The following is a 27,081-nucleotide window of genomic DNA, read 5'->3' as shown; positions in this document are numbered from 1 at the left end:
AGGTGGATGAGCAGGTTGTCGTGACGGTGGTGGTATCAGATAGTCATGCTCGAGTCCGACAACACAACAACCTCCGAACTACGTGAACGTGCGATTAATTTGGGAGGTAAGTTATTCAGCTCTCATACTCTCCAAGTTTTCTCACTTTGTAGACGTACAGTTACAATTCTGTCCTCAGACAATTCAGAGTTCCAGAAATCTCCACTCTGCCCGGGGTTTTCGAAAGTATCCGTTTTCAGTGACTGAAACCTTTGTTTACATGTAAATGCAACCGGATAGATAAATATGCATCTTTATAGATATCCGGCTACAGTGGGATTTGTGCTGTGTGCACACATAGATAGATACTAGATAGATAGAAAGCAAAACGTCGGTGGTTTTCGATTGTACGACTCAAAAGAGAAAATTACGTCGGCAAGTTAGCTGTCTGTGAATCACTTTGCTCACTCTAACCACAGAATACAACTTTTAAAGTTAATGTTTGTCTGTTACATGAAAATATAGAGATGTTGTGTGATGTTTATATTAATGTGTGTGAGATGTTGTGTGTTACTGGTGGGAGTACACATTGATTAATAATTGTCACACTCATACATACACAACACTCATGCATTCTCTCAACACACACTCTCCCCCTACCCCTCTCATGCACCACATTTCTATATTTACATGTAACACACTCACTCATACACAACACTTATGCACTCTCTTAACACACTGTCTATCTCACTCTCACACACTCTCTCTCACACACACACACACACACACACACACACACACACACACACACAATTTGTGCACTACATTTCTATATTTGCATGTAACATTCATACTCTCAACACAGACACACAACTCATGCACTAAATTTTTATATTTAAATGTAACACTCATGCACTGTCTTAAAGGGATAGTTCGGGATTTTTGACATGAATCTGTATGGCATCCCCATCAATAGTGTCGTGTAAACACACTGACTTACCCCTGACAGCATCCTGTGAGTCCAGTTCTTGTCCAGTTTTGGTCCAGACAAAAGTAGTCTGGCAAGTTTGTTGGGGTCACGAAAGTAAAACGTTTTTCATCTCAAAACAGTATGTGTTCAAAAGAGTGATATATTTGCATCACAAAACCGTTGTCAAATAAAAAGTCAGACCTCGAAATCGCTTGGCACTATTTTCTCTCCCTTCTTATCACTGCGCGCTGCCGCCAGGTGACAGCCACTGCTGTTTCATTCATTGTTTACTAGTGATGGGAATTTCAGCTCTTTTGGCTCTTCTTACTATAAGGAGCCGGCTCTTTCGGAAGATTTTTTATAATTATTTCTCATGACTTGTACATTCACATCGAGTACACATATCAATGCAAATTAACACGAAGGGATTTACTAGACCAATTTATATCTGGAACTATTTTCAGCCACAGCACAGGCAAAGCACCGCTGCAGGCGCAAAGACACCGCGCAGCGCCTGAAAACGGGTGCGCAGCGCCTGAAAACCCGTTTTCAGGCACTGCGGCGGTGTCTTTGCGCCTTCCTTTTCCTACCTATTCCTTTAATTGCTGCAATTAACTAGTTAATTCTGATTCTATTTCTCCTCTCAGTTATAATCTGTCCTGCTTTTGAAAAGATCCTCTCTGGGGGGACAGATGCTGCCACTATACACATCCTCCATGCCATCACGTGTGTAAGCCGTGGATAGAGTGCAGCCTTGGTCTCCCACCAGCTTAGTGGGTCTGCGTTTCGCTGTCACCTGGCGGCAGCGCGCAGTGATAAGAAGGGAGAGAAAATAGTGCCAAGCGATTTCGAGGTCTGACTTTTTATTTGACAACGGTTTTGTGATGCAAATATATCACTCTTTTAAACACATACTGTTTTGAGACAAAAAACGTTTTACTTTCGTGACCCCAACAAACTTGCCAGACTACTTTCGTCTGGACCAAAACTGGACAAGAACTGGACTCACAGGATGCTGTCAGGGGTAAGTCAGTGTGTTTGCACGACACTATTGATGGGGATGCCATACAGATTCATGTCAAAAATCCCGAACTATCCCTTTAACACTCTCTCTCTCATATATGAACACATACTTCACTCTCTTAACACACACTATGTCTTTCTCTCACTCACTATAAGATACAACTCATGCACTCTCAACACACACCCCTCTTACACACACCACTCATGCATGATGCACTACATTTCTATATTTACATGTAACACACTCACTGGTATACACACCACTCATGCACTCTGAACACACACTCACCCACACACCACCCATGCACTACATTTTCTATATTCACATATAACACACACAACACTCATGCACTCTGAACATACACTCTCTCACACACACAACTTTTATGCACTTAATTTTTGTATTTACATGTAACATATCTTCTCTCTGTCTCACACACACACACACACACACACACACACACACACACACACACACACACACACACACACAATTCGTATACTACAGCTCATCTATATCTACATGCAGTGCACATACTTTCCCCCTCTCTCTCTCTCTCACACACACACACACACACACACACACCACTCATGCACTACACTTCACCTATGTCACGTGTTACATCAGTGTAACACTTTCACTCACTTACACACACACACACACACACACACACACACACACATTTTGTAACTCAACACATTTAGTTTGTACAGTACTTACAATGGACAATATCACAACATGTTGTAAGTGTTTACATATGTTGTATGTATGAGTTAAGTATACAAGTATTTTCCTTTTCCTGAGCAATGCACTCTTTATTCAAGCCTGACTAATATCCTTACTACTTCCCAGGTGCCTGGGACAGGTGATCTTTTAGTTTTTACTTTTGCATTTTAGTAGTGATCGTTAAAATCCTGATGCTTAACTAGAGTAAACAAGTTGGATGGTTTCTTTGTTTTGCAGATGCTTTATGTTACATAAATAAATTAATACATTAATTTCTGACCTCTTGGTTCACATGGGTTTTGTTCATGAGTTAGGCACCAGATATGCCACCAGATACATCAGAATACAGGAAATCAAATCTAGCTAATTCAAAATTTCCCAGGGGAGGACCCCCGGAACACCCCCCCCCCCCTTTATTTAGTCACAGCATGGCCACCCCTTGTATATCCTTGGCCCCCCTTTGGCCACCCCATGTAAAAAAATCTTGGCTATGCCACTGCCTTTCCCCATTCCTGCCCTGGTTTAAACTGTTTTATTCATGAGTACATAAGGTCCATTTAAATATACCTTGTATTGATTTCTTATATCTCATACCTACTAGCTTATTACATAGCAACCTCAGTTTTGGAGAAAATCAGGCTGCACTCTTAGGCCAAGTTTACATTAGACCGTATCTGTCTCGTTTTCTTCGCGGATGCACTGTCCGTTTACATTAAAACGCCGGGAAACGGGAATCCGCCAGGGTCCACGTATTCAATCCAGATCGTGTCTGGTCCGGTGCTGTGTAAACATTGAGAATACGCGGATACGCTGTGCTGAGCTCTAGCTGGCGTCGTCATTGGACAACGTCACTGTGACATCCACCTTCCTGATTCGCTGGCGTTGGTCATGTGACACGACTGCTGAAAAACGGCGCGGACTTCCACCTTGTATCACCTTTCATTAAAGAGTATAAAAGTATGAAAATACTGCAAATACTGATGCAAATACTGCCCATTGTGTAGTTATGATTGTCTTTAGGCTTGCCATCCTTCCACTTGCAAGTGGTAAGTGACGCGCATGCCCGACATGCACTGAGATCGCACACACAGCGGCTCAGTCCCAAATCACTGCTTGTGCGCTCCACTCGCGCGCTCTGTGAGCTGCGCAGGGCCGGAGTGCGCACCCTCCAGAGGGCACTCGCTGTTCAGGGCGGAGTGATTTGGAGCGCAGGATGCCTGCGGAGCCGAGCATATCCGTGTATTGGCGTTGCTGTGTGCACGTGAATCGTGTATTGGCATTGCTGTGTGCACACTAATCGTTTTAAAAACGTTAATCTGATGATCCGCTGATACGGTCTAATGTAAACCCCACCTTAAATGGGCTCATGGACTTATGTAGATTTACATATTTGATATAATATCCATGTTGCTACAATTAATAACATTTATAAATGTACATATTTCTATTTAATGAGTTTATTATAAACCTGCTATTATTTACCTATTCACCTTTTTTGAGCTTATATACTATATTTAAGGGGAAATTCTATGTCAGAGTCATGCCAAGTTGGCCAAGGACTACATTCCTCTGCCCCTGCATGTCTCGTGGCTCACTGATCTCACACACCTGTGTTTCACTGTGTCTTGTTAAGCACCCTATTTAAATTATGTTAGCAATGTGTTCCTTTGTCCGTTGTGTGTTACATGCTCATGTTCAGGATCATTTTGTGTCTCAGTTCTATACTCATGCCATAAGTCTTGTTTTGTTTGTGTGTATTTTACCTTGTAGTAAAAATGTCTGCACTTTGACTGCAACCGCCTTCGACTACAATTCCTGACATTCTGCCTCCATTAAAATATTTTTATTTAAAATATTTTATGGCATGGAACAGCACAGTGCACTGCTAAATGAACAATGCTAATCCAACAATGCTAATCCAGGCGTATTAGCTTTGCACTATTAACTTTGCACAGCTTGTTATGCCCCTCCTAGAACTGCCACCTTATTGTGGTGGAGGGGTTTGTGTGCTTGAATGATCCTAGGAGCTATGTTGTTGGGGGCATTACGCCCCTGTTAGGATTTCCCAAGGCAGACAGGTCCTAGGTGACAGGCCAGACCAAGAGCAGTTCACCAAACCCCCTTATGGAAATGTGATGTCACCCAGTATGGTGCAGCCAGGGTCCCACCCTGGAGCCAGGACTGGGGTTGGGGCTCGTATGCAAGAGCCTGGTGGCCGGGCCTTTGCCCACAGGGCCCAGCTGGGCTCAGTCCGAAGTGGTGACATGGGCCCGACCTCCTGTGGGTTCACCACCCACAGAGGTAGCCGTAGGGGGCCGGTGCAGTGTGGATTGGACAGCAGTCGAAGGCAGGGGCTTCAACGACCTGATCCCCGAACACAGCGGCTAGCTATTGGGACATGGAATGTCACTTTGCTGGGGGGGGAAGAGCCTGAGCTTGTGCGGGAGGTTGAGAGGTACCAGCTAGAGATAGTCGGGCTCACCTCCGTGCACAGCCTGGGCTCCGGAACCCAGCTCCTCGAGAGGGGCTGGACTTTCCACTTCTCTGGAGTCGCCCACGGTGAGCGGTGGCGGGCTGGTGTGGGCTTGCTTATAGCTCCCCAGCTCAGCTGCCATGTGTTGGAGTTTACCCCAGTGAATGAGACGGTTGCCTCTCTGCGCCTTCGGGTCGGGGAGAGGGCTTTTGCTGTTGTTTGTGCCTATGGGCAGAATAGCAGTATAGAGTATCCAGCCTTCTTGGAGTCCCTGGAAGAGGTACTGAGAGGTGCTCAGACTGTGGACTCCATTGTTCTACTGGGGGACTTTAATGCTCACGTGGGCGAAGACAGTGACACCTGGAGGGGCGTGATTGGGAGGAACGGCCTCCCCGATCTGAACCCGAGTGGTGCTTTGTTATTGGACTTCTGTGCTAGTCACAGTTTGTCCATAATGAACACCATGTTCGAGCATAGGGGTGTCCATAAGTGCACGTGGCACCAGGACACCTTAGGTCAGAGGTCGATGATCGACTTTGTTGTTGTTTCATCTGATCTCTGGCCCTATGTCTTGGACACTTGGGTGAAGAGAGGGGCTGAGCTGTCAACTGATCACCACCTGGTGGTGTGTTGGATCCGCTGGCGGAGGAGGAAGCCGGACAGACCTGGCAGGCCCAAACGTATGGTGAGGGTCTGCTGGGAACATCTGGCTGAGCACTCTGTTGGGGAGGTCTTTAACTCCCACCTCCGGGAGAGCTTCTCCCAGCTTCCAAGGGAGACAGGGGACATTGAGTCTGAGTGGACCATGTTCTCTGCCTCCATTGTCGACGTGGCTGTTTGGAGCTGTGGCCGCAAGGTCTCCGGTGCTTGTCGTGGCGGCAATCCCCGAACCCGGTGGTGGACATCGGAAGTAAGGGATGCAGTCAAGCTGAAAAAGGAGTCCTATCGGGCCAGGTTGGCCTCTGGGACTCCGGAGGATGTCCCGATAGCTGATGGGTATTGGCAGGCCAGGCGTGCCGCAGCTCGGGCAGTTGCGGAGGCAAAAACTCAGAACTGGGAGGAGTTCAGTGAGGCCATGGAGGAGGACTATCGGTCAGCCTCGAGGAAATTCTGGCAAACCGTCCGGCGCCTCAGGAGGGGGAAGCAGTACTCTGCCAACACTGTTTACAGTGCGGGTGGGGAGCTGTTGACCTCGACTGGGGATATTGTCGGGCAGTGGAAGGAATACTTCGAGGATCTCCTCAATCCCACTGTCACATCTTCCATTGAGGAAGCGGAGGCTGATGACTCAGAGGTGGACTCATCCATTACACAAGCCGAAGTCATTGAGGTGGTTTGCAAGCTCCTCGGTGGCAAGGCACCGGGGGTGGATGAGATCCGTCCTGAGTATCTCAAGTCTCTGGATGTTGTGGGGCTGTCTTGGCTGACACGCCTCTGCAACATCGCGTGGCGGTTGGGGACAGTGACTCTGGAGTGGCAGACCAGGGTGGTGGTCCCTCTTTTTAAGAAAGGGGACTGGAGAGTGTGCTCCAATTATAGGGGAATCACACTTCTCAGCCTCCCCCGGAAGGTTTACTCCAGGGTACTGGAGAGGAGAATTCGGCCGATAGTCGAACCTCAGATCCAGGAGGAACAATGCAGTTTTCGTCCTGGTCGTGGAACACTGGACCAGCTCTATACCCTTCATAGGGTGCTCGAGGGTTCATGGGAGTTTGCCCAACCAGTCCACATGTGCTTTGTGGATCTGGAGAAGGCATTTGACTATGTCCCTCCTGGTATCCTGTGGGGGGTGCTTTGGGAGTATGGGGTTCGGGGCTCTTTGCTAAGGTCTGTCCGGTCGCTGTACGAACGGAGCAGGAGTCTGATTCGCATTGCCGGCAGTAAGTCAGACCTGTTCCCAGTGCATGTTGGACTCCGGCAGGGCTGCCCTTTGTCATTGGTTCTGTTCATAATTTTTATGGACAGAATTTCTATAAGTAGGTGCAGCCAGGGGCCAGAGGGACTCCTGTTTGGGAACCACAGGATTTCATCTCTGCTTTTTGTGGATAATGTTGTCCTGTTGGTTTCTTCAAACCAGGACCTTCAGCATACACTGGGGCGGTTTGCAGTCGAGTGTGAAGCGGCTGGGATGAGAATCAGTACCTCCAAGTCCGAGGCCATGGTTCTTGACCGGAAAAGGGTGGCTTGCCCTCTTCAGGTTGGTGGAGAAGTCCTGCCTCAAGTGGAGGAGTTTAAGTATCTCAGGATCTTGTTCACGAGTGAGGGAAGGATGGAGCGTGAGATCGACAGGCGGATCGGTGCAGCCTCCACAGTGATGTGGTCGCTTTACCGGTCCATCATGGTGAAGAAGGAGCTGAGCCAAAAGGCAAAGCTCTCGATTTACCGGCCGATCTACGTTCCGACTCTCACCTATAGTCATGAGCTTTGGGTAAAGACCGAAAGAACAAGATCGCAGATACAAGCGGCTGAAATGAGTTTCCTTCGCAGGGTGGCTGGGCGCTCCCTTAGGCATAGGGTGAGAAGCACAGTCACTCGAGAGGAGCTGGGAGTAGAGCCACAGCTCCTCCACATTGAGATGAATCACCTGAGGCATCTCTTTCGGATGCCTCCTGGACGCCTCCCTGGGGAGGTGTTCCAGGCAGTTCCCCCTGGGAGGAGGTCCCGGGGAAGACCCAGGACACGCTGGAGGGACTATGTCTCTTGGCTGGCCTAGGAACGCCTCGGTGTTCTTCCCGAGGAGCTGGCCAAGGTGTCTGGGGAGAGGGAAGTTTGGGCTTCCATGCTCAGACTGCTGCCTCCGCAACCCAGCCCCGGATAAGCGGAAGAAAATGAGATGAGATGAGAAAATATTTTATGCCTTAATTATTTTTTTCAGTATATGAGTACAGAATATCAAACCCACTGTTGTTGCATGAAAAACAAATATACTGAGGACTAACTTCTCAGTAGTACTTGGAAAAAACATTAACATGAAGATAAATCTGACTTGCTTCTATGCTTTTCATGAAAAGTTTTTTAATTAAGAGTTGACCACTTGTAGTGGTTAGCGCTGTCGCCTCACAGCAAGAAGGTCCTGGGTTTGAGCCCCGGGGCCAGCGAGGGCCTTTCTGTGTGGAGTTTGCATGTTCTCCCCGTGTCCGCGTGGGTTTCCTCCGGGTGCTCCGGTTTCCCCCACAGTCCAAAGACATGCAGGTTAGGTTAACTGGTGACTCTAAATTGACCGTAGGTGTGAATGTGAGTGTGAATGGTTGTCTGTGTCTATGTGTCAGCCCTGTGATGACCTGGCGACTTGTCCAGGGTGTACCCCGCCTTTCGCCCGTAGTCAGCTGGGATAGGCTCCAGCTTGCCTGCGACCCTGTAGAAGGATAAAGCGGCTAGAGATAATGAGATGAGATGAGTTGACCACTTTTTGACCATTTTTATTGGCAGTGGGCATATTTTATCTATTACAACGTAGCTGGTATGTCATTGCAAGTTATTACACAGCATTCTTATTTTATATTAGCTCTCTAAAAAAAACTGGTTTACTTTGGTTCTCTGTTTCAAGTTGCCTTTCAAGATCACCATAAAGGTTTATTTTAAAGTAAAATAAAAAATTGCAAATGTAGAGCTTGTCAAGCTCAACCTTTAATTTTAAAATGTATACACAGAGATCATGACTAAATTATTCCATAACACCAGGAGTAAACCCTGTGCATAAACAACATGGTTTATTATAATGGAATGAATATTTACAATTAAATGTACAATACATTTACAGATCTTTTAAATAACATTGGATAATCAATTGACAAGAAGTTAAAAGCACAATAGGACACTGTAAATTACAATCAAAATCCTCTACAGTAGGTAGATATTCAAAACAAGAAAATCAACTCAACCAACCATGAACCAGTATCTGTGTTGTGCTGGTCTGTCATTTCTATAACGGGTGATAGAGCTTTTGTAGAAAGTTCATGAATTCACAGATTCCACTCATGAAACCGCTTTCATTTCCTTCTGACGTTTTATACATTTTAGCTGACCTTCCTTGTACATGTTCATAAATGACAGAATCATCCCACCAAATATATTTATGGAGAACACAAGGGAAACAATATTACACTGAAGTGATTTTTCATCATCTTCAATTACAGTAAAAATGGAAAGGAGTACTTGAAGAAGATATGTTAACAGGATTAAAAGCAACACTGATGAGATCATATTGAATGCGTTCTTTTTTTGTTGGTTCCCTACATCTCTGCCTGTCTGCTTTCTGGTATCTCCAGGCCCTGGGAGTTTCAGGGCGCACAACACAGACACACAGCAAAAGGAAATCACAGTCACTGCCATGAAGAACACAAAGACAGACATGTAGTAGTAATTTGAGGCATAGCAATAGTACAAGCCACATCCAAATGCCATCAACCAAACTGTTGCAACAACTGGAGTTCTGTACTTTATACCTTTATATCTCAAGAATGTGACTGGATGAATCACTGCTATGTATTGCTCAATACAAATGCAGGTTTGCATCAGTGGCCTTCCAGTCCAGGACAGGCCAAAAAGGAAATAAATCAGAAAAATCACTGTATTATTATCAAAGATAAATGTATTCAGTATTTCAGTTATACATTCTATACAAAATATAAGGTCCATTATAATGTGATTTAAGAGAAACACTTGAGTCTGTTTGTTTTTCTGGTCAACAGAAAGATAGAACCAGAGACACCATGAATGGGCTGCTGTACCAAAAAGGAAGCAAAATGCCAGGATAAAGTAATAGAAAATAGTTCCAAAAACCTTTTCCTTGATACAGGCTGAAACGTTCCCCAGAGATGGAGGAACTAGCATTGAATTTACGAGCTCTTCAGATGTGTTAGCCATTCTGTGTGAAAAAGAGAAAACAATGTAATATGCAGATGCAATAGTTGTGTATCCACATTTCCTAAATATCAGCGAACATAAACATATCTAAAAAAGAGAGAGAATAATAAGTTATACACTATATATGCACTATACATATAAACACACACACACACAGGCATTTATTATACAATAATCAAGAGCCACAGACTGAATGAAATACAATAGGCAATTTCGACAAACATTTCCACAAACCCACCTTTTTCGAATTTACAGCATCTACTCTTATACGTGGTAAAGAAGTTGTTACCTGCAGACTGATGCAGGTTTGTGAGTTGTGAGATATTTAAAGGACTGAATGTGGAACATATTTGCTATTCAGATAGCATTGTCTAATCAATACATTTCTTCCGTTCAAAACAGGTTCACTTCATCTACTACAGAACTCCAGTTGTTGCAACAGTTTGGTTGATGGTGTTTGGATGTGGCTTGTATTATTGCTATGTCTCAAATTACTATTGCATGTCTGTCTTTGTGTTCTTCATGGCAGTGACTGTGATTTCCTTTTGCTGTGTGTCTGTGTTGTGTGCCCTGAAACACCCAGGGCCCAGAGATACCAGAAAGCAGACAGGCAGAGATGTAGGGAACCAACAAAAAAAGAATGCATTCAATATAATATCATCAGTGTTGCTCTGAATTCTGTTAACATATCTTCCTCAAGTACTACTTTTCATTTTTATTGTCATTAAAGAAGATGAAAAATCACTTTGGTATAATATTGTTCCCCTTGTGTTCTCTGTAAATGTCTTTGGTGTGACGATTGAGCCATTTATGAACATGTACAAGGAAGGTCAGCTAAAATGTAGAAAATGTCGATTTGGAAATGAAAGAGGTTTCATGAGTAGAATCTGTGGATTCATGAACTTTCTACAGACGATCTACTTCCAGTTATAGAAATGAGGGACCAGCACAACACAGATACTGGTTCATGGCTGGTTGAGTTGATTTTCTTGTTTTGAATATCTAACTAGGCGGCACGGTGGTGTAGTGGTTAGCGCTGTCGCCTCACAGCAAGAAGGTCCTGGGTTCGAGCCCCGTGGCCGGCGAGGGCCTTTCTGTGCAGAGTTTGCATGTTCTCCCCATGTCCGCGTGGGTTTCCTCCGGGTGCTCCGGTTTCCCCCACAGTCCAAAGATATACTGGTGACTCTAAACTGACCGTAGATGTGAGTGTGAATGGTTGTCTGTGTCAGCCCTGTGATGACCTGGCGACTTGTCCAGGGTGTATCCTGCCTCTCACCCATAGTCAGCTGGGATAGGCTCCAGCTTGCCTACAACCCTGTAGAACAGGATAAAGCGGCTAGAGATAATGAGAACGATGAGAATATCTAACTACTGTAGAGGATTTTGATTGTAATTTACAGTGTCCTATTTTGTTTTTAACTTTTTAATTATGTCAAATGATTATCCAATGTTATTTAAATAATCTGTAAATGTATTTTACATTTAACTGTAAATATTCACTCCACTATAATAAACCATGTTGCTTCTGCACAGGGTTTACTCCTGGTGTTATTGAATAATTTAGTCATGATCTCTGGGTACCCATTTTAAAATTAAAGGTTGATCTTGACAAGCTCGACATTTGCAATTTTTTTTCAATAGCAGCATTGTTGGTATTCTGTCCTCACATACTAAAAAAACATCATAGATCAACATATTTTAATGTAGGTAGAATGTCAGGAATTGTAGGTGAAAACAGTCTCGGTCAAAGTTCAGGCATTTTTTTCTGCAAAGTAAAATACACTCAAACAAAACAAGACTTATAGCATGAGTAGAGAACCAAGACACATAATGAATCTGAACATGAATATGTAGCACACAACAGATGCTAGACAAAGGAACACATTGCTAACATAAATAGGGTGCTTAGCAAGACACAATGAGACACAATACTTTGCGGTTGCTTCGCAAAGTCACTGTGAAGCTCAGCATCCTTATATAGACAGTGTGCACGTGACGTCACGAGGTCACGTGATATTTGTTTATCTGCCATCTTGGACGGCATGGCCGCGCATAGAACTTAGACGAACCCATTCTAATTATCAAGTGTGTGGGAGTAGATCTTTCGAGAATTGGTTATATCTTGTTCAGCATTTGGTTGTACCAATAGACAGGGCCAAAAGGAGGGCCTATCATTTTATAGATTCCCCGCAGACGAGGAGAGACGCGCAAAATGGGTGTCCACTGTGCGAAGAGAAAACTGGTACCCCAGTTGCCGAATTTGTAGTTAATACTTCATATCAGGTAGGTGTAATCTTCTAATTCAATACTCCTAGTACATCTGTTAAGTTGATTTTTGGATTGAATGATAACTGCATACTTAGAAACTAGACAGTACAGTGTTTGTGGCCGTTAGTCCGCTTGATCTCTAACGTTTAAAATGGCTATGCCTAGCCCTACCCAGGCCTAGTCTATGACAATGTTTTATCTTTTTTGGCTCATATATGCCTTTGAAAGGCCAATCCATAGTATTTCACAAGTTCATACAAGGGTCCCCCTTGGAAAGAGTGATCCAGACCTATTTGGCTCACAGCCTGACACACACTGACACAGGGGTGCAAGAAAATATTTTTTTAATTTGTTTGAATATAGAAGCTGGACATATCTGTGACCCCTATACTTTTATATCTGATATTGAATAATAATTCTGCACAGATAAAGATAGCGGTGATTTGTGATTTTTTTTCCAGACAAAAACATACATATTTACAACCCTGTCATTATCTGGAACGGAGTTTAGATTTCAAACATTCTTACGATAAAACGTCCTGCATCGTCTCTTTATGATAAACGTCTTAATGCCACTTACCCGTGAGGTTATCAAGTAGACATTCTTCTTCGGAACCTTCCAGAGGTATAGTTGGGATACCCATCCCGCAACAAAATATTTATAAGCTTCCAGGCTCTTGTAAGCTTTGAGGGCTTTGCCAGTGTAACACGATTCATGATTAACAAGAAAATTGTAAATGTCGTGGTAGGCCAGATCGGGCAAATCGCCGGCACCGCAGCTCCGAATTTCCCTGAACAAGGATTGCGGCAAGTTGTACGGATCTGCAATCCCCAACCTGGAACACTTTTCCACGTAACGCTGCCTCACGTCACCTTCAAGATGCTGAACAAACTTAGACAAGTTATCACGCGATGTAGATGGGGTATTTTCCGAATTTTCTTGTGGATTACTCCCTGGATCCATTACGCTCGCGCAAGGTAAACAATCCTGAAGCCGTCCAATATGGCGGAGTAAACATGGACGGGTCACGTGACTGCACATCCTCTATACACAGAGGTGGTGAGGTGTGATTGTTTTTTGTTTGTTTAATTAATTGATTGATTGATTCATTGATTCATTGATACATATTTTTATAATGAGAAACTATATTTCAGTTTACTTGGGTGTGGCACCAAAGTGTCACCTCTAAGTGGGAAACACTGTATCGCATCACTTCTGGTCTCACCAGATGACACAATACATTCAAAGACAACATGTCCTGTCCAAAACGTTACTGGGGTTTGGATACTCTTAATTGCCCCAAAGTGTGAATGAGGGTACAAATGTGTGTACATGGTGTCCTGTGTGTTCCATTCAGGGAATGTTGCTGCCTCTTGCCCAGAGTTCTCAGGATAGTCTCTCGAGCCACCATGATCCTGACCAGAATAAATCCATTAGTGATCATGAAAGTAATAATGTGCTACAACTTTGAAAGATTAGATGCATGTATTGAAAATAAGCTTTACAGAGTAATAATTAAATCATGTACCAAAGGTCCCCATAGTATTTCTTAATAAGAGCCTAATAAATGTACTTAGTAAGAAAGATATAAATGCAATAGGGGTTTCGGGCTTGATGCATGTTCAGTGCCTGGATCCAGTTCCTGGATTTATTGTTTGTTTATTCACTGACCATGTAATTTATGAGTAAGAATATATTGTATGAATGTATCTTTTCACTTCAGAAAATGTGATGGCAAAGGAAAGTGATCACATTTGCGATTCAAATAGTGCTGTTCAAAGGAAAACATTGACTTGGTGTTGAACAGATACACATCGTTTATCACCTATTTGCACCTTTGCATACATTTTGTGCAAACTGTGTTTCTTTTTGTGCTACTTTAAAACCTAACATTTTGTAAACGCTTACTACATGGCTTACTACACTGATGGCTTTAAGTTTCTCTTACCCAAATGCATGCTCAGTACCCAAGCCTTATTCTCTACTATTCTAAAAAGATCACAAAAAAGCATTTTTAATTTTTTATGTTTACAAAAGAAAATGTAATATGATTTTGTGTAACATGGCCACCAGATATTAAGTCAGATATTAAATGAGGTTTCCTTCACTTGGTAAATAAGCATGAATCTGATATCAAGAATGTTAGACTGGAGAAAGTTTAAAATGCTAAATCATAATAGTTTGTGAGGTGGTCATTTCTATAAAGTAAAGACAGCCTTTAAAATAGCCTTTATTACCTGTTCCTCTGTGTTGCTATAGGTTTATGCATAACTTTTAAGAGTTTTCACAGAATATTGAATGCAGCAGAAAAGAAAGCAAACCGTGACCCAAACAGTAAGATTACTATGAACAATGACATACTGTAGGTGATTTCCGAGTTTGCATGCTTTTGCATTAATTATGTATTCATAGTCGGAAAAACACTTGACATTTTCTCCTGCCCATTCCACCAGTGATATTGGATGGATAAGCCAAACAGAAGGCCCAGCATTGAGCAGGGTGGACCAAGAACAGCACTGACATTGTTTCTCAGAAAAACATAAACCACAGCACAAGGCAGCATATTACACAGGTAAAGTTACTGAATAACAAACAATCCATTGACTATACACTGAATTAACAATTAATGTGTTCTAAATCAATATAAATATAGGCATGAATAAGAGGTGCTCTATATATTCAATTGTTTAATTAATTTTTAATTAATTTATGAAATTAATTACTTAATTAATTCATCTATTTATTTATTTGTATTAAAGTTTGTCAGAAAAGTTTAAAAGGCATCTCAGTAAGACTAGGGGCATGCATCAGGACTGGGCTCCTGTGGGACAAAACAAAAAAGCAGTGCAAGCTGGAGGCTTTTACTTTAATGTGGGTGAAAGAAAGCAGTCATACATGAAGCACATGGGACAAACGAAGACCAAGTTTATAACTGCCTGGTCAGGGTCATGGTGGTTTAAATTAGGCTACTAGATTGTTTATATTTTGGAAAATAGAACCAGCTAAATTTGTTAGAAAAAATGGCAGCCGGTAAAAACAAAAATAACCGTGTCAAGGGGATTGGCAACAGTCCCACACATATATTTAGTTGAGATCAATTATGAACCCAGATGATGAGGTTTAGGAACTGTTCATATTTATGCTGATGTATTCCATGATTGTTTTGTATATTGTACAATTGTACAAATAATTGTAAGGTTGGGAATCTTTGACTGGTTTTCTGAAATTCAGTCGAGTTACGCATTTAGCTGATGCCTCCTTTTCAGGATACAACTGGGCAATAAGTTAAAGGTCTTGCTCAAGGACTTTCTGCTCTGGAACTCAAAGCCTTAACCACTAAGCCACTGCAACTAGCTCAACCAGCGTGCATTGATTCTATGCAGTCTTTTAGTCTGAATTAATTCAGTGGTAGACATGACTGAGTCAATGCAATCTTGTTGAGCTAGGTGCATTAAAGGATCTATAACTCTTATCATAAAGGGAGTTTTAATATTCTATAGAAAAAAAGATTGTTGTTCTTGACTTAAGATATATAGACTATAGATATGAAATTCACAGGTACTCTGGCCACTTTTTACTTAAGTCTGTTGATGTTGATTGTCAATAAGCTATATTATTTTATTTTATATAAAATATGTGATGGCTTTCTTTTACTGTAGGCAAAGAGTTATGTTAGTTCTTTATAAACTGAATCCATATACAGTATAAGCTCTATGCTGATAATACCTTATTAATAGTCAGTTATGTTTACTTCAGGTTTATCCTAACCTTTCAAACAGCAAATTTTAAATACAGTATGTGATACCTTAGAGAAGCTTATAGGGTTCCTCTTAACATATTGTGCTATTTCATGATGAATATATTGTATTTTTTTAAATAAATATTGTCATGGGTAATTTTGAATATAATGTTTGCAAAGTAATAATATTCCACTCGCTTTCTATCTGTTATGATGAAATTTGCTTTCTGTGTTTGTAGCTCAGCACCACTGTAAATTATGAATTGCTCTCATTGTGCTTCAGTTATTTAAAATGCTAAATAAAATGAAGCCTTCCATTGCAATCCTGACTGAAAGATGAATGAATGAATTAATGAATGAATGAATGAATCCGTTGAAGTTACTTTAGCTTTTGTTAACCTTTGAAGAAGAATCAAGAGAGCCATAGATAAAACATGGTCTGTCACAAGCTACAGCAAAGCCTTGCTTTGATAAAGATTAAAAAATATATACTTTTCATTTTCTGGGATGCTGGTTGTGACCCTAAAAAAAAGAGCACTTTTTGGTTGTCCTACACATTTTTTAACTCCTTTGTTCATGACCAACTTTAATGGCAAGTGATTTTGTGACAGTAAAGCACAGACTTTATCTTTTAAAACTGACATTATAAATGTGTATAAAAGAGCTGCTACTTTTAAGCTCTACAGAGTTATCACTTTGAAGGGTGTAGCTTTCTGAGGAAGTCAGCATGATCACTTTCGAATAGACCACAGACTATATACCACTTAATTTAATAAACTTTGGGAAATCATCAGGAAACCAGATTCCGGACAAAATCAGGCATACAGTGGTGCTTGAAAGTTTGTGAACCCTTTAGAATTTTCTATATTTCTGCATAAATATGACCTAAAACATCATCAGATTTTCACACAAGTCCTAAAAGTAGATAAAGAGAACCCAGTTAAACAAATGAGACAAAAATATTATACTTGGTCATTTATTTATTGAGGAAAATGATCCAATATTACATATCTGTGAGTGGCAAAAGTATGTGAACCTTTGCTTTCAGTATCTGGTGTGACCCCCTTGTGCAGCAATAACTGCAACTAAACATTCCCGGTAACTGTTGATCAGTCCTGCACACCAGCTTGGAGGAATTTTAGCCCATTCCTCCGTACAGAACAGCTTCAACTCTGGGACATTGGTGGGTTTCCTCACATGAACTGCTTGCTTCAGGTCCTTCCACAACATTTAGATTGGATTAAGGTCAGGACTTTGACTTGGCCATTCCAAAACATTAACTTTATTCTTCTTTAACCATTCTTTGATAGAACGACTTGTGTGCTTAGGGTCGTTGTCTTGCTGCATGACCCACCTTCTCTTGAGATTCAGTTCATGGACAGATGTCCTGACATTTTCCTTTAGAATTTGCTGGTATAATTCAGAATTCATTGTTCCGTCAATGATGGCAAGCCGTCCTGGCCCAGATGCAGCAAAACAGGCCCAAACCATGATACTACCATCACCATGTTTCACAGATGGGATAAGGTTCTTATGCTGGAATGCAGTGTTTTCCTTTCTCCAAACATAACGCTTCTCATTTAAACCAAAAAGTTCTATTTTGGTCTCATTCGTTCACAAAACATTTTTCCAATAGCCTTCTGGCTTGTCCACGTGATCTTTAGCAAACTGCAGATGAGCAGCAATGTTCTTTTTGGAGAGCAGTGGCTTTCTCCTTCCAACCCTGCCATGCACACCATTGTTGTTCAGTGTTCTCCTGATGGTGGACTCAGGAACATTACAGTTTTTCTCAAATGCTAAAACACAAAAGCCAATCCTCTAAACCAAATGACCAGTTGTCTAAACACATTTACTAAATCTAGCCATCATTTGCCAATATCATAAACACATTTCACATGAAGACACAATTCACAAAACACAATCCTCCGTTCTCATAAATCTAAACACATTTTTCCTTGCTAAAACACAAGTTGCAAAAGAACTCTGCTCATATTCTCAAATGAAAGCTCATGTGATGCAAAATGCTTGCCACAGTCAGCAATATTTGAACACAATGAACACACCTGGCGTCATTAATTACACACAACGACTCAAAATTGAAGACACTTGTTGCTAATGCTGTGACCACATGTATAAAAGCAAGTTCAGAGTGCACAGTTTGCTGAAGATTCCAAACAAACGCAATGGATGAAGGCAGAGTCAGGGGAAGAGGAATTCGAGTCAGAGGAGGGAGAGGAGCTGACCATGGAGGGAGAAGAGCTGGCCATGGAAGAAGAGGAGCAGGCCAACGAGGAAGTGGAGTTCAAATCAGAGGAGGAAGAGGTGCAGGCCAACGAGGAAGAGGAGGAGGCCAACAAGGGAGAGGAGAAGGTCCAGGAGGGAGAGGACAAAGTCCAGGAGGGAGAGGACAAGGTCCAGGAGGAAGAGGACAAGGTCCAGGAGGGAGAGGACAAGGTCCAGGAGGAAGAGCAAGACAACCTCGCCCCATCATTACAGACGAGATGCGAGCAACAGTCATTGACCATGTCGTTGTCCATGGCATGACAATGGCTGAAGCAGGACTAAGAGTCCATCCAAACCTGAGTAGGTTCACCGTGGCCACCATTATCAGGGCATTCAGACAACACAACAGGTATTGTACTCTATTGCTTTCTTTGTCACAATACAGTTTTACAAGCCTGTGAAAGTAGTCTATTGGTTTCAAATCAATTGTTATTGTAAAACATGTCAATTGACAACACGTTTCTTTCTTTAGAGTTGAAAGAATGCCACATAGAGGTGGGAGGGTTGCCATATTTACAGCGGCACAAGAAACCCTCATTGTGGATATGGTTCGTGAGAGCAACCTCATCAGACTCCGGGAGATCAGAGACAAAGTCATTGCCGATAATGTCAACTTTGAGAGCATTGATGATGTCAGCTTGGCCACAATAGACCGAGTTCTCCGGCGCCAAAAGATGTGGATGAAACAGGTCTGTAGGGTTCCCTTTGAGTGCAACTCTGTGCGACACAAAGACCTACGTTACGAGTATGTGCAAGTAAGTATACATCCATCTTCACAGTACAGTTAGTGGACATACTGTGTTGCTCAGTGGCCTACATTACTTCTGGACAATACTGTGCTACCTGATTGACTGTTGTTCTGAACACCTGTGCACTTTCACATTTTCACAGAGGATATTACAGTTGGACGCGATGGCCAGACCTCATGAGTACCTCTTCCTGGATGAGGCTGGCTTCAACCTGCAGAAACGAAGGCAAAGAGGCCGTAACGTCATTGGCCAAAGAGCCATCACTGAGGTTCCTGGCCAATGGGGGGGTAATACTACTCTTTGTGCGGCCATGGGTTCGGAGGGGCTTGTCCACCGGCATGCTGTCCTTGGGTCTTACAACACCCAACGTCTCCTCACCTTCCTAGAGGAGCTAAGAGACATCCTCCTGGACCGCCAACAACACCATCCTGGGCCCGCACATCCCATTTATGTGATCATTTAGGACAATGTCCGCTTCCACAGAACAAACCAAATCAGAGAGTGGTTCACCACCAACAGTAACCAGTTTTTAAACGTCTGTCTGCCAGCCACCCTACTCCCCTTTCCTGAACCCTATAGAGGAGATCTTCTCATCGTGGAGATGGAAGGTTTATGACAGACAACCATACACTAGCTAGAGAGAACCTCCTAAAGGCAATGGAGCTGGCCTGTGGTGACATCCCAGTGGAGGCCTTCCAAGGATGGATGCGCCATTCCAGGGCGTTTTTCCCGCGGTGCCTGGCAAGAGAGAATATAGCCTGCGATGTGGATGAGGTGATGTGGCCCGATGCAGCTCAGCGACATGATGCCGCACAGTGATTGTGGTGTGTGTGTGTGGTGTGAATAAAGTAAATAAAAAAACTTCACACCCTGAACATGTTTTCAAGAGTACTGTTGTGTGCAATAGATTCTGTTTTTGCATTGAGTTGTGTTACAGTAGTGTACATGCAGTATTTTCTATAGATTTATACTCTTCATATGAAACTCACAAATCTAAATGCCTAATCCTCTACAGAGATCTAAGATCCGTTACTGTAAAGTTTCAAAAAATATGCATTGGCAGTTATGAAACAAAGAACCTTCTCACAAATTGAGCATTGTGTTTTCAATTGTTTTGCTGTAGTGTGTAATGATGTGTATAGTGTTTACATTTTTGAAAGCTTCGAGCTGCTCTTTTGGTGTGAAAGTTTTAGTTTTGAAGTGAGAAGGTGTGGTTGTGTTTACGTAGCTTTAGAAAAGGTTGTTGTGTTTAGACATTGGGGAACATAGAGGAAACGTTTGTGAAATGTGTTTTAGCATTTGAGAAAAACTGTAACATTAGCCAATGTGAGAGAGGCCTTCAGTTGCTTAGAAGTTACCCTGGGGTCTTTCGTGACCTTGCCGACTATTATACGCCTTGCTCTTGGAGTGATCCTTCTTGGTCGACCACTCCTGGGGAGGGTAACAATGGTCTTGAATTTCCTCCATTTGTACACAATCTGTCTGACTGTGGATTGGTGGAGTCCAAACTCTTTAGAGATGGTTTTGTAACCTTTTCCAGCCTGATGAGCATCAACAACACTTTTTCTGAGGTCCTCAGAAATCTCCTTTGTTCGTGCTATGATACACTTCCACAAACATGTGTTGTGAAGATCAGACTTTGATAGATCCCTGTTCTTGAAATAAAACAGGGTGCCCACTCACACCTGATTGTCATCCCATTGATTGAAAACACCTGACTCTAATTTCACCTTCAAATTAACTGCTAATCCTAGAGGTTCACATACTTTTGCCACTCACAGATATGTAATATTGGATCATTTTCCTCAATAAATAAATGACCAAGTATAATATTTTTTTCTCATTTGTTTAACTGGGTTCTCTTTATCTACTTTTAGGATTTGTGTGAAAATCTGATGATGTTTTAGGTCATATTTATGCAGAAATATAGAAAATTCTTAAGGGTTCACAAACTTTCAAGCACCACTGTAAATTAGTGCCATACAAGCTACTTTTTGAACTTTTCATTCTCTCCGACATGTTTTTAATACATTATTGCAGATACCTTTATACTTATGACAAAATGTGTCATAATGCAACAAATGTATGATTTTGAAGATGAACTATTTAGGCAAATTACATGTTTTAAGATTGCTTGCCCACTGACATTGGCCACAAACACAAGAAAAGGAGGAATCTAAAAATTAGAATCAGCTTTATTAATGTACTTGATTGTTGTTGTTGTTGTACCTCTTGTTCTTCTTCCATGGGTTTTTCTTACAGTTTTTCTCAAATGCTAAAACACATTTCACAAACGTTTCCTCTATGTTCCCCAATGTCTAAACACAACAAACTTTTCTAAAGCTACATAAACACAACCACACCTTCTCACTTCAAAACTAAAACTTTCACACCAAAAGAGCAGCTCGAAGCTTTCAAAAATGTAAACACTATACACATCATTACACACTACATCAAAACAATTGAAAACACAATGCTCAATTTGTGAGAAGGTTCTTTGTTTCATAACTGCCAATGCATATTTTTTGAAACTTTACAGTAACGGATCTTAGATCTCTGTAGAGGATTAGGCATTTAGATTTGTGAGTTTCATATGAAGAGTATAAATCTATAGAAAATACTGCATGTACACTACTGTAACACAACTCAATGCAAAAACAGAATCTATTGCACACAACAGTACTCTTGAAAACATGTTCAGGGTGTGAAGTTTTTTTATTTACTTTATTCACACCACACACACACCACAATCACTGTGCGGCATCATGTCGCTGAGCTGCATCAGGCCACATCACCTCATCCACATCGCAGGCTATATTCTCTCTTGCCAGGCACCGCGGGAAAAACACCCTGGAATGGCGCATCCATCCTTGGAAGGCCTCCACTGGGATGTCACCACAGGCCAGCTCCATTGCCCTTAGGAGGTTCTCTCTAGTGTATGATTGTCTGTCATAAACCTTCCATCTCCACGATGAGAAGAACTCCTCTACAGGGTTCAGGAAAGGGGAGTAGGGTGGCAGACAGACGTTTAAAAACTGGTTACTGTTGGTGGTGAACCACTCTCTGATTTGGTTTGTTCTGTGGAAGCGGACATTGTCCCAAATGATCACATAAATGGGATGTGCGGGCCCAGGATGGTGTTGTTGGCGGTCCAGGAGGATGTCTCTTAGCTCCTCTAGGAAGGTGAGGAGACGTTGGGTGTTGTAAGACCCAAGGACAGCATGCCGGTGGACAAGCCCCTCCGAACCCATGGCCGCACAAAGAGTAGTATTACCCCCCCGTTGGCCAGGAACCTCAGTGATGGCTCTTTGGCCAATGACGTTACGGCCTCTTTGCCTTCGTTTCTGCAGGTTGAAGCCAGCCTCATCCAGGAAGAGGTACTCATGAGGTCTGGCCATCGCGTCCAACTGTAATATCCTCTGTGAAAATGTGAAAGTGCACAGGTGTTCAGAACAACAGTCAATCAGGTAGCACAGTATTGTCCAGAAGTAATGTAGGCCACTGAGGAACACAGTATGTCCACTAACTGTACTGTGAAGATGGATGTATACTTACTTGCACATACTCGTAACGTAGGTCTTTGTGTCGCGCAGAGTTGTGCTCAAAGGGAACCCTACAGACCTGTTTCATCCGCATCTTTTGGCGCCGGAGAACTCGGTCTATTGTGGCCAAGCTGACATCATCAATGCTCTCAAAGTTGACATTATTGGCAATGACTTTGTCTCTGATCTCCCGGAGTCTGATGAGGTTGCTCTCACAAACCATATCCACAATGAGGGTTTCTTGTGCCGCTGTAAATATGGCAACCCTCCCACCTCTATGTGGCATTCTTTCAACTCTAAAGAAAGAAACATGTGTTGTCAATTGACATGTTTTACAATAACAATTGATTTGAAACCAATAGACTACTTTCACAGGCTTGTAAAACTGTATTGTGACAAAGAAAGCAATAGAGTACAATACCCGTTGTGTTGTCTGAATGCCCTGATAATGGTGGCCACGGTGAACCTACTCAGGTTTGGATGGACTCTTAGTCCTGCTTCAGCCATTGTCATACCATGGACAATGACATGGTCAATGACTGTTGCTCGCATCTCGTCCGTAATGATGGTGCGAGGTTGTCTTGCTCTTCCTCCTGGACCTTGTGCTCTCCCTCCTGGACCTTGTCCTCTCCCTCCTGGACCTTGTCCTCTCCCTCCTGGACCTTCTCCTCTCCCTCCTGGACCTTCTCCTCTCCCTTGTTGGCCTCCTCCTCTTCCTTGTTGGCCTGCACCTCTTCCTCCTCTGATTTGAACTCCACTTCCTCGTTGGCCTGCTCCTCTTCTTCCATGGCCAGCTCTTCTCCCTCCATGGTCAGCTCCTCTCCCTCCTCTGACTTGAATTCCTCTTCCCCTGACTCTGCCTTCATCCATTGCGTTTGTTTGGAATTTTCAGCAAACTGTGCACTGTGAACTTGCTTTTATACATGTGGTCACAGCATTAGCAACAAGTGTCTTCAATTTTGAGTCGTTGTGTGTAATTAATGACGCCACGTGTGTTCATTGTGTTCAAATATTGCTGACTGTGGCAAGCATTTTGCATCACGAGCTTTCATTTGAGAATATGAGCAGAGTTCTTTTGCAACTTGTGTTTTAGCAAGGAAAAATGTGTTTAGATTTATGAGAACGGAGGATTGTGTTTTGTGAATTGTGTCTTCATGTGAAATGTGTTTATGATATTGGCAAATGATGGCTAGATTTAGTAAATGTGTTTAGACAACTGGTCATTTGATTTAGAGGATTGGCTTTTGTGTTTTAGCATTTGAGAAAAACTGTAATATAAATTATATTTATGAAAACATTCAAGATATTTACTTTCTTTTTCTTTATAGTAGGATAATTCTGTGGATGTATGTTGACCTTTTTCATTATTTCAAATGACAAGCTACACTTAAACTCTGAGTATGCCATCCTGGCCATTAATAGCAGTTTCAGTGAGAGTTTATTTTGCAGCCATATCAAGTCTCAGATCCTTCGTTTTTATATTTATACAAAGGTGTTCAGTTATAAGAAGGAGCAACATACACAGTGTCAGGTTGTGAATGTTTGTTGTTATTGTTGTATCATAATATAGTAATGTAGTTATCTTACATTCCTTTTCATTTTTATTCTTCAGGAGAATTATACACTCTGGAGATGAATCTCACTCATGAATTTTCCACCTCACCGATCCTGATCAGAAATGTTACACTCGACAATGGTGCATTAATGTACATCTACCTTTCATTTTTTTGCATCGAAGTCATCTTGAGCCTTCCAATCAATTTCTACGTTTTGTGGTTTATTTGCACGGGAAAAGGAAGTGGAATAGTGGTGGAGTTCTTCAGCCTCAATCTCGCTGTTTGTGAGATTCTTTTCTGCCTGGGATGTCTGCTCTTCATTGCTGTTATACGATTTCCAACTCTTTTATCTGGAACACTTTTTATATTAGCACTAGCCATCTCTGGCCGAGCTCTGATTAACTGTGCGATCTGCATTGAGCGCTACCTGGCAGTTCTCCATCCTGTTTCCTTCCTGAGATACAAACCACTTAGATACAGACTGGTGTGTTCAGCTGCAATTTGGGTGATGGTTCTTGTCATGAGTTTGTTCTGCATATTTGCTTTTCACGCAAATAATAACATATTTGTGTTTCTTTATTTTTATACTCCACTTTATGTGCTCATTTTCTTTGTTACATCGATTTGCTCCTTAGCTATATTTAGAGCTTTGAAGTCCCCAAGGCCAGGTGAGAAAGGGAAGGAGAGAGAGGAGTCCAATCATATGAAGAAAAAAGCAATTAGATTCATCCTGGTAATCACAGTGATGACATTTTTTCAATATGCCCCTGGATCTTTCGCAGGGTTTCTGTGTAGAACTCTGTCAGCTGCAGACTTTGGCCTATTGTGGTGTGTTGTTACTATCGTTGCTATGTCGGCCAGTCATGTAAGCCCTTTGCTATATATCTACAGAGTGAAAAAAAAATTTTAATTTGTGCTAGTCTTATTTTTTCATTGCAGTTATCAAATCACAAAGACACATTACAAATTTTGAATCTGTCTTGAAAGTGGAATATTGCAAACAAAAACATTGGTGCAATGTGTATGACCAAATCTGTATGGTGTTGCTTTAATCAAAACTTTATTATACAACTGTAATTTCACAATATTGTAATATGAAAACTTTGTGAGATTATTGTGAGATTAATGGATAATGCATTTGTATGGCAGTCTGGGAAAAATCGGATATTCCTGTGGCTGAATTTTTTATTTTTTACTTTTTATTTTGTGAATAATATACTTTGATGTATCTATAATTAGGTTATAAAAGTAGAGGTAAATGTGCTGTCTTTCTTTTGGAATGGAAAGATTAACATTTCAATTTTTCCTTTTTGAGGTAGCCAAACATTAAACTGGTATGAGATGGTGGAGATACAGTATATACGAAAGGGAAAGATATTTTTCTTCAGGAAGACGTACCAAAGTCAAAGTCCCTCCCATGCCAGGACCTGGTCTTCTCAGGCAGTCTCCCGTCCCAGTACTAACCAGGCCCTTAAGGTGCATTGGGCAGCGCCAATCTTCTATAGCCCTTGGCCTCTCGCCTATTATACAGCTAGGGTTACAGTGGAGTCTAGTCCTCTAGTAACTGTGAGAGTTTGACTCCCCACTCACATCTGTATTGTAGCATGCCTTGCCAGACAGCAGTAGGCACCATTTTTATGATTGTCTTTGGTATGACCTGACCACAAGTCGAACTCACGATCTCCAGATGGAAAGGCAGACATGCTAACGACTAGGCCAACTCGCGGTCAGGAAGACCTATAGTTTTCAGAATTATAGACAGTGTAGAAAATGGCCCTCTATCACATTGGGAGGGTTTTACCCTTCTACTAAAGAAACTTAATTGCTGAGAATGTTCAGTATGTCGTTTTTTAATGAATATGTCATATCCACTTCAAAGAGTATAAGTAACATTTGAAATGATATAAGTTGTAGTTTCTTTTTAAACAGCACAACTGACTTCATCTGTTAAGGAACAGCTTCAACAGTGATGTTTTTAGTATTAAAAATAAAACTATTAACCCAATCCACACTGCACCAAACCCCTACTGCTACCTCTGTGGGTGGTGAACCCACAGGAGGTCGGGCCCACGTCACCTCTTCGGGCTGAGCCCGGCCGGGCCCCATGGGCAAAGGCCCGGCCACCAAGCGCTCGCATACGAGCCCCAACCCCGGGCCTGGCTCCAGGGTGGGGCCCCGGCTGCGTCCTACCGGGCGACGTCACGGTCCTGGATTTTTTCTCCATAGGGGTTTTTTGGTGAACTGCTCTTGGTCTGGCCTGTCACCTAGGACCTGTCTGCCTTGGGAAACCCTAACAGGGGCATAATGCCCCCGACAACATAGCTCCTAGGATCATTCAAGCACACAAACCCCTCCACCACAATAAGGTGGCAGTTCTATGAGGGGAGTGGCGGAGTTATACTCTATATTAAGTATAATGTTACACTCAAATTACTTATTATTTATTTTCTCAAAGCACAGAAATCAAATTTAATAATGTAGAGAGAATGTAAGTGCTCAATAAATCCCTAATATTTTGTGTTTCAGCTAAATCTTTCAGTTGATCATTCAAAAATTTCAAATGCATTTTCACGTACTGTTCTCCATGTCACTAACTGTTTTATTTTGCATAATAAATGCTGTAAGATATTAAAAGTTGTTAGTTCACAATTAGTTAATAAAAAGGTTGGTTAAGTTCTCTATAACAAATCATTTTTCCTCTAAGTGCTAATATCATGATTTATATGTTTTAAATCTATTTGTTTAATGCATTTCTGTGCAGTTGTTTAATTTACCATTTATTGTCTCGTTTTGAATAAGAAATGCTATAAGTTGACTGTTCACAAATAAATACTATTGAAATACTTAAACGCTTTTTGTCTTCATATTACTACCTTAATAAGAAAATTGGTTCTATAAAGAGACA

General features: G+C 42.0%; 1 protein-coding gene across 2 annotated transcripts; it reads left to right on the top strand.

Moving 5' to 3' along the window:
- Positions 1 to 26,761, top strand: LOC132888765 (chemokine XC receptor 1). Of its 2 annotated transcripts, XR_009654965.1 has the most exons (3): positions 1 to 106; positions 14,761 to 14,879; positions 24,233 to 26,761. XR_009654965.1 is itself a non-coding variant. In XM_060924861.1 (2 exons), exons 1-2 carry the CDS (start codon positions 46 to 48, stop codon positions 25,084 to 25,086), a joined length of 915 nt encoding a protein of 304 aa, XP_060780844.1. In that variant the 5' UTR covers positions 1 to 45; the 3' UTR covers positions 25,087 to 26,761. The 2 variants fall into 2 exon arrangements, 1 of the variants encoding a protein (XP_060780844.1); XM_060924861.1 differs by lacking the exon at positions 14,761 to 14,879.
- Positions 26,762 to 27,081: the final 320 nt, after the last annotated feature.

The sequence above is a fragment of the Neoarius graeffei genome, chromosome 7, assembly GCF_027579695.1.
Source record: "Neoarius graeffei isolate fNeoGra1 chromosome 7, fNeoGra1.pri, whole genome shotgun sequence".
In the NCBI taxonomy this organism is placed as follows: domain Eukaryota; kingdom Metazoa; phylum Chordata; class Actinopteri; order Siluriformes; family Ariidae; genus Neoarius; species Neoarius graeffei.
The sequence above is the reverse complement of the archived record's forward strand: the minus strand, read 5'-3'. Positions and strand labels throughout refer to the sequence as shown.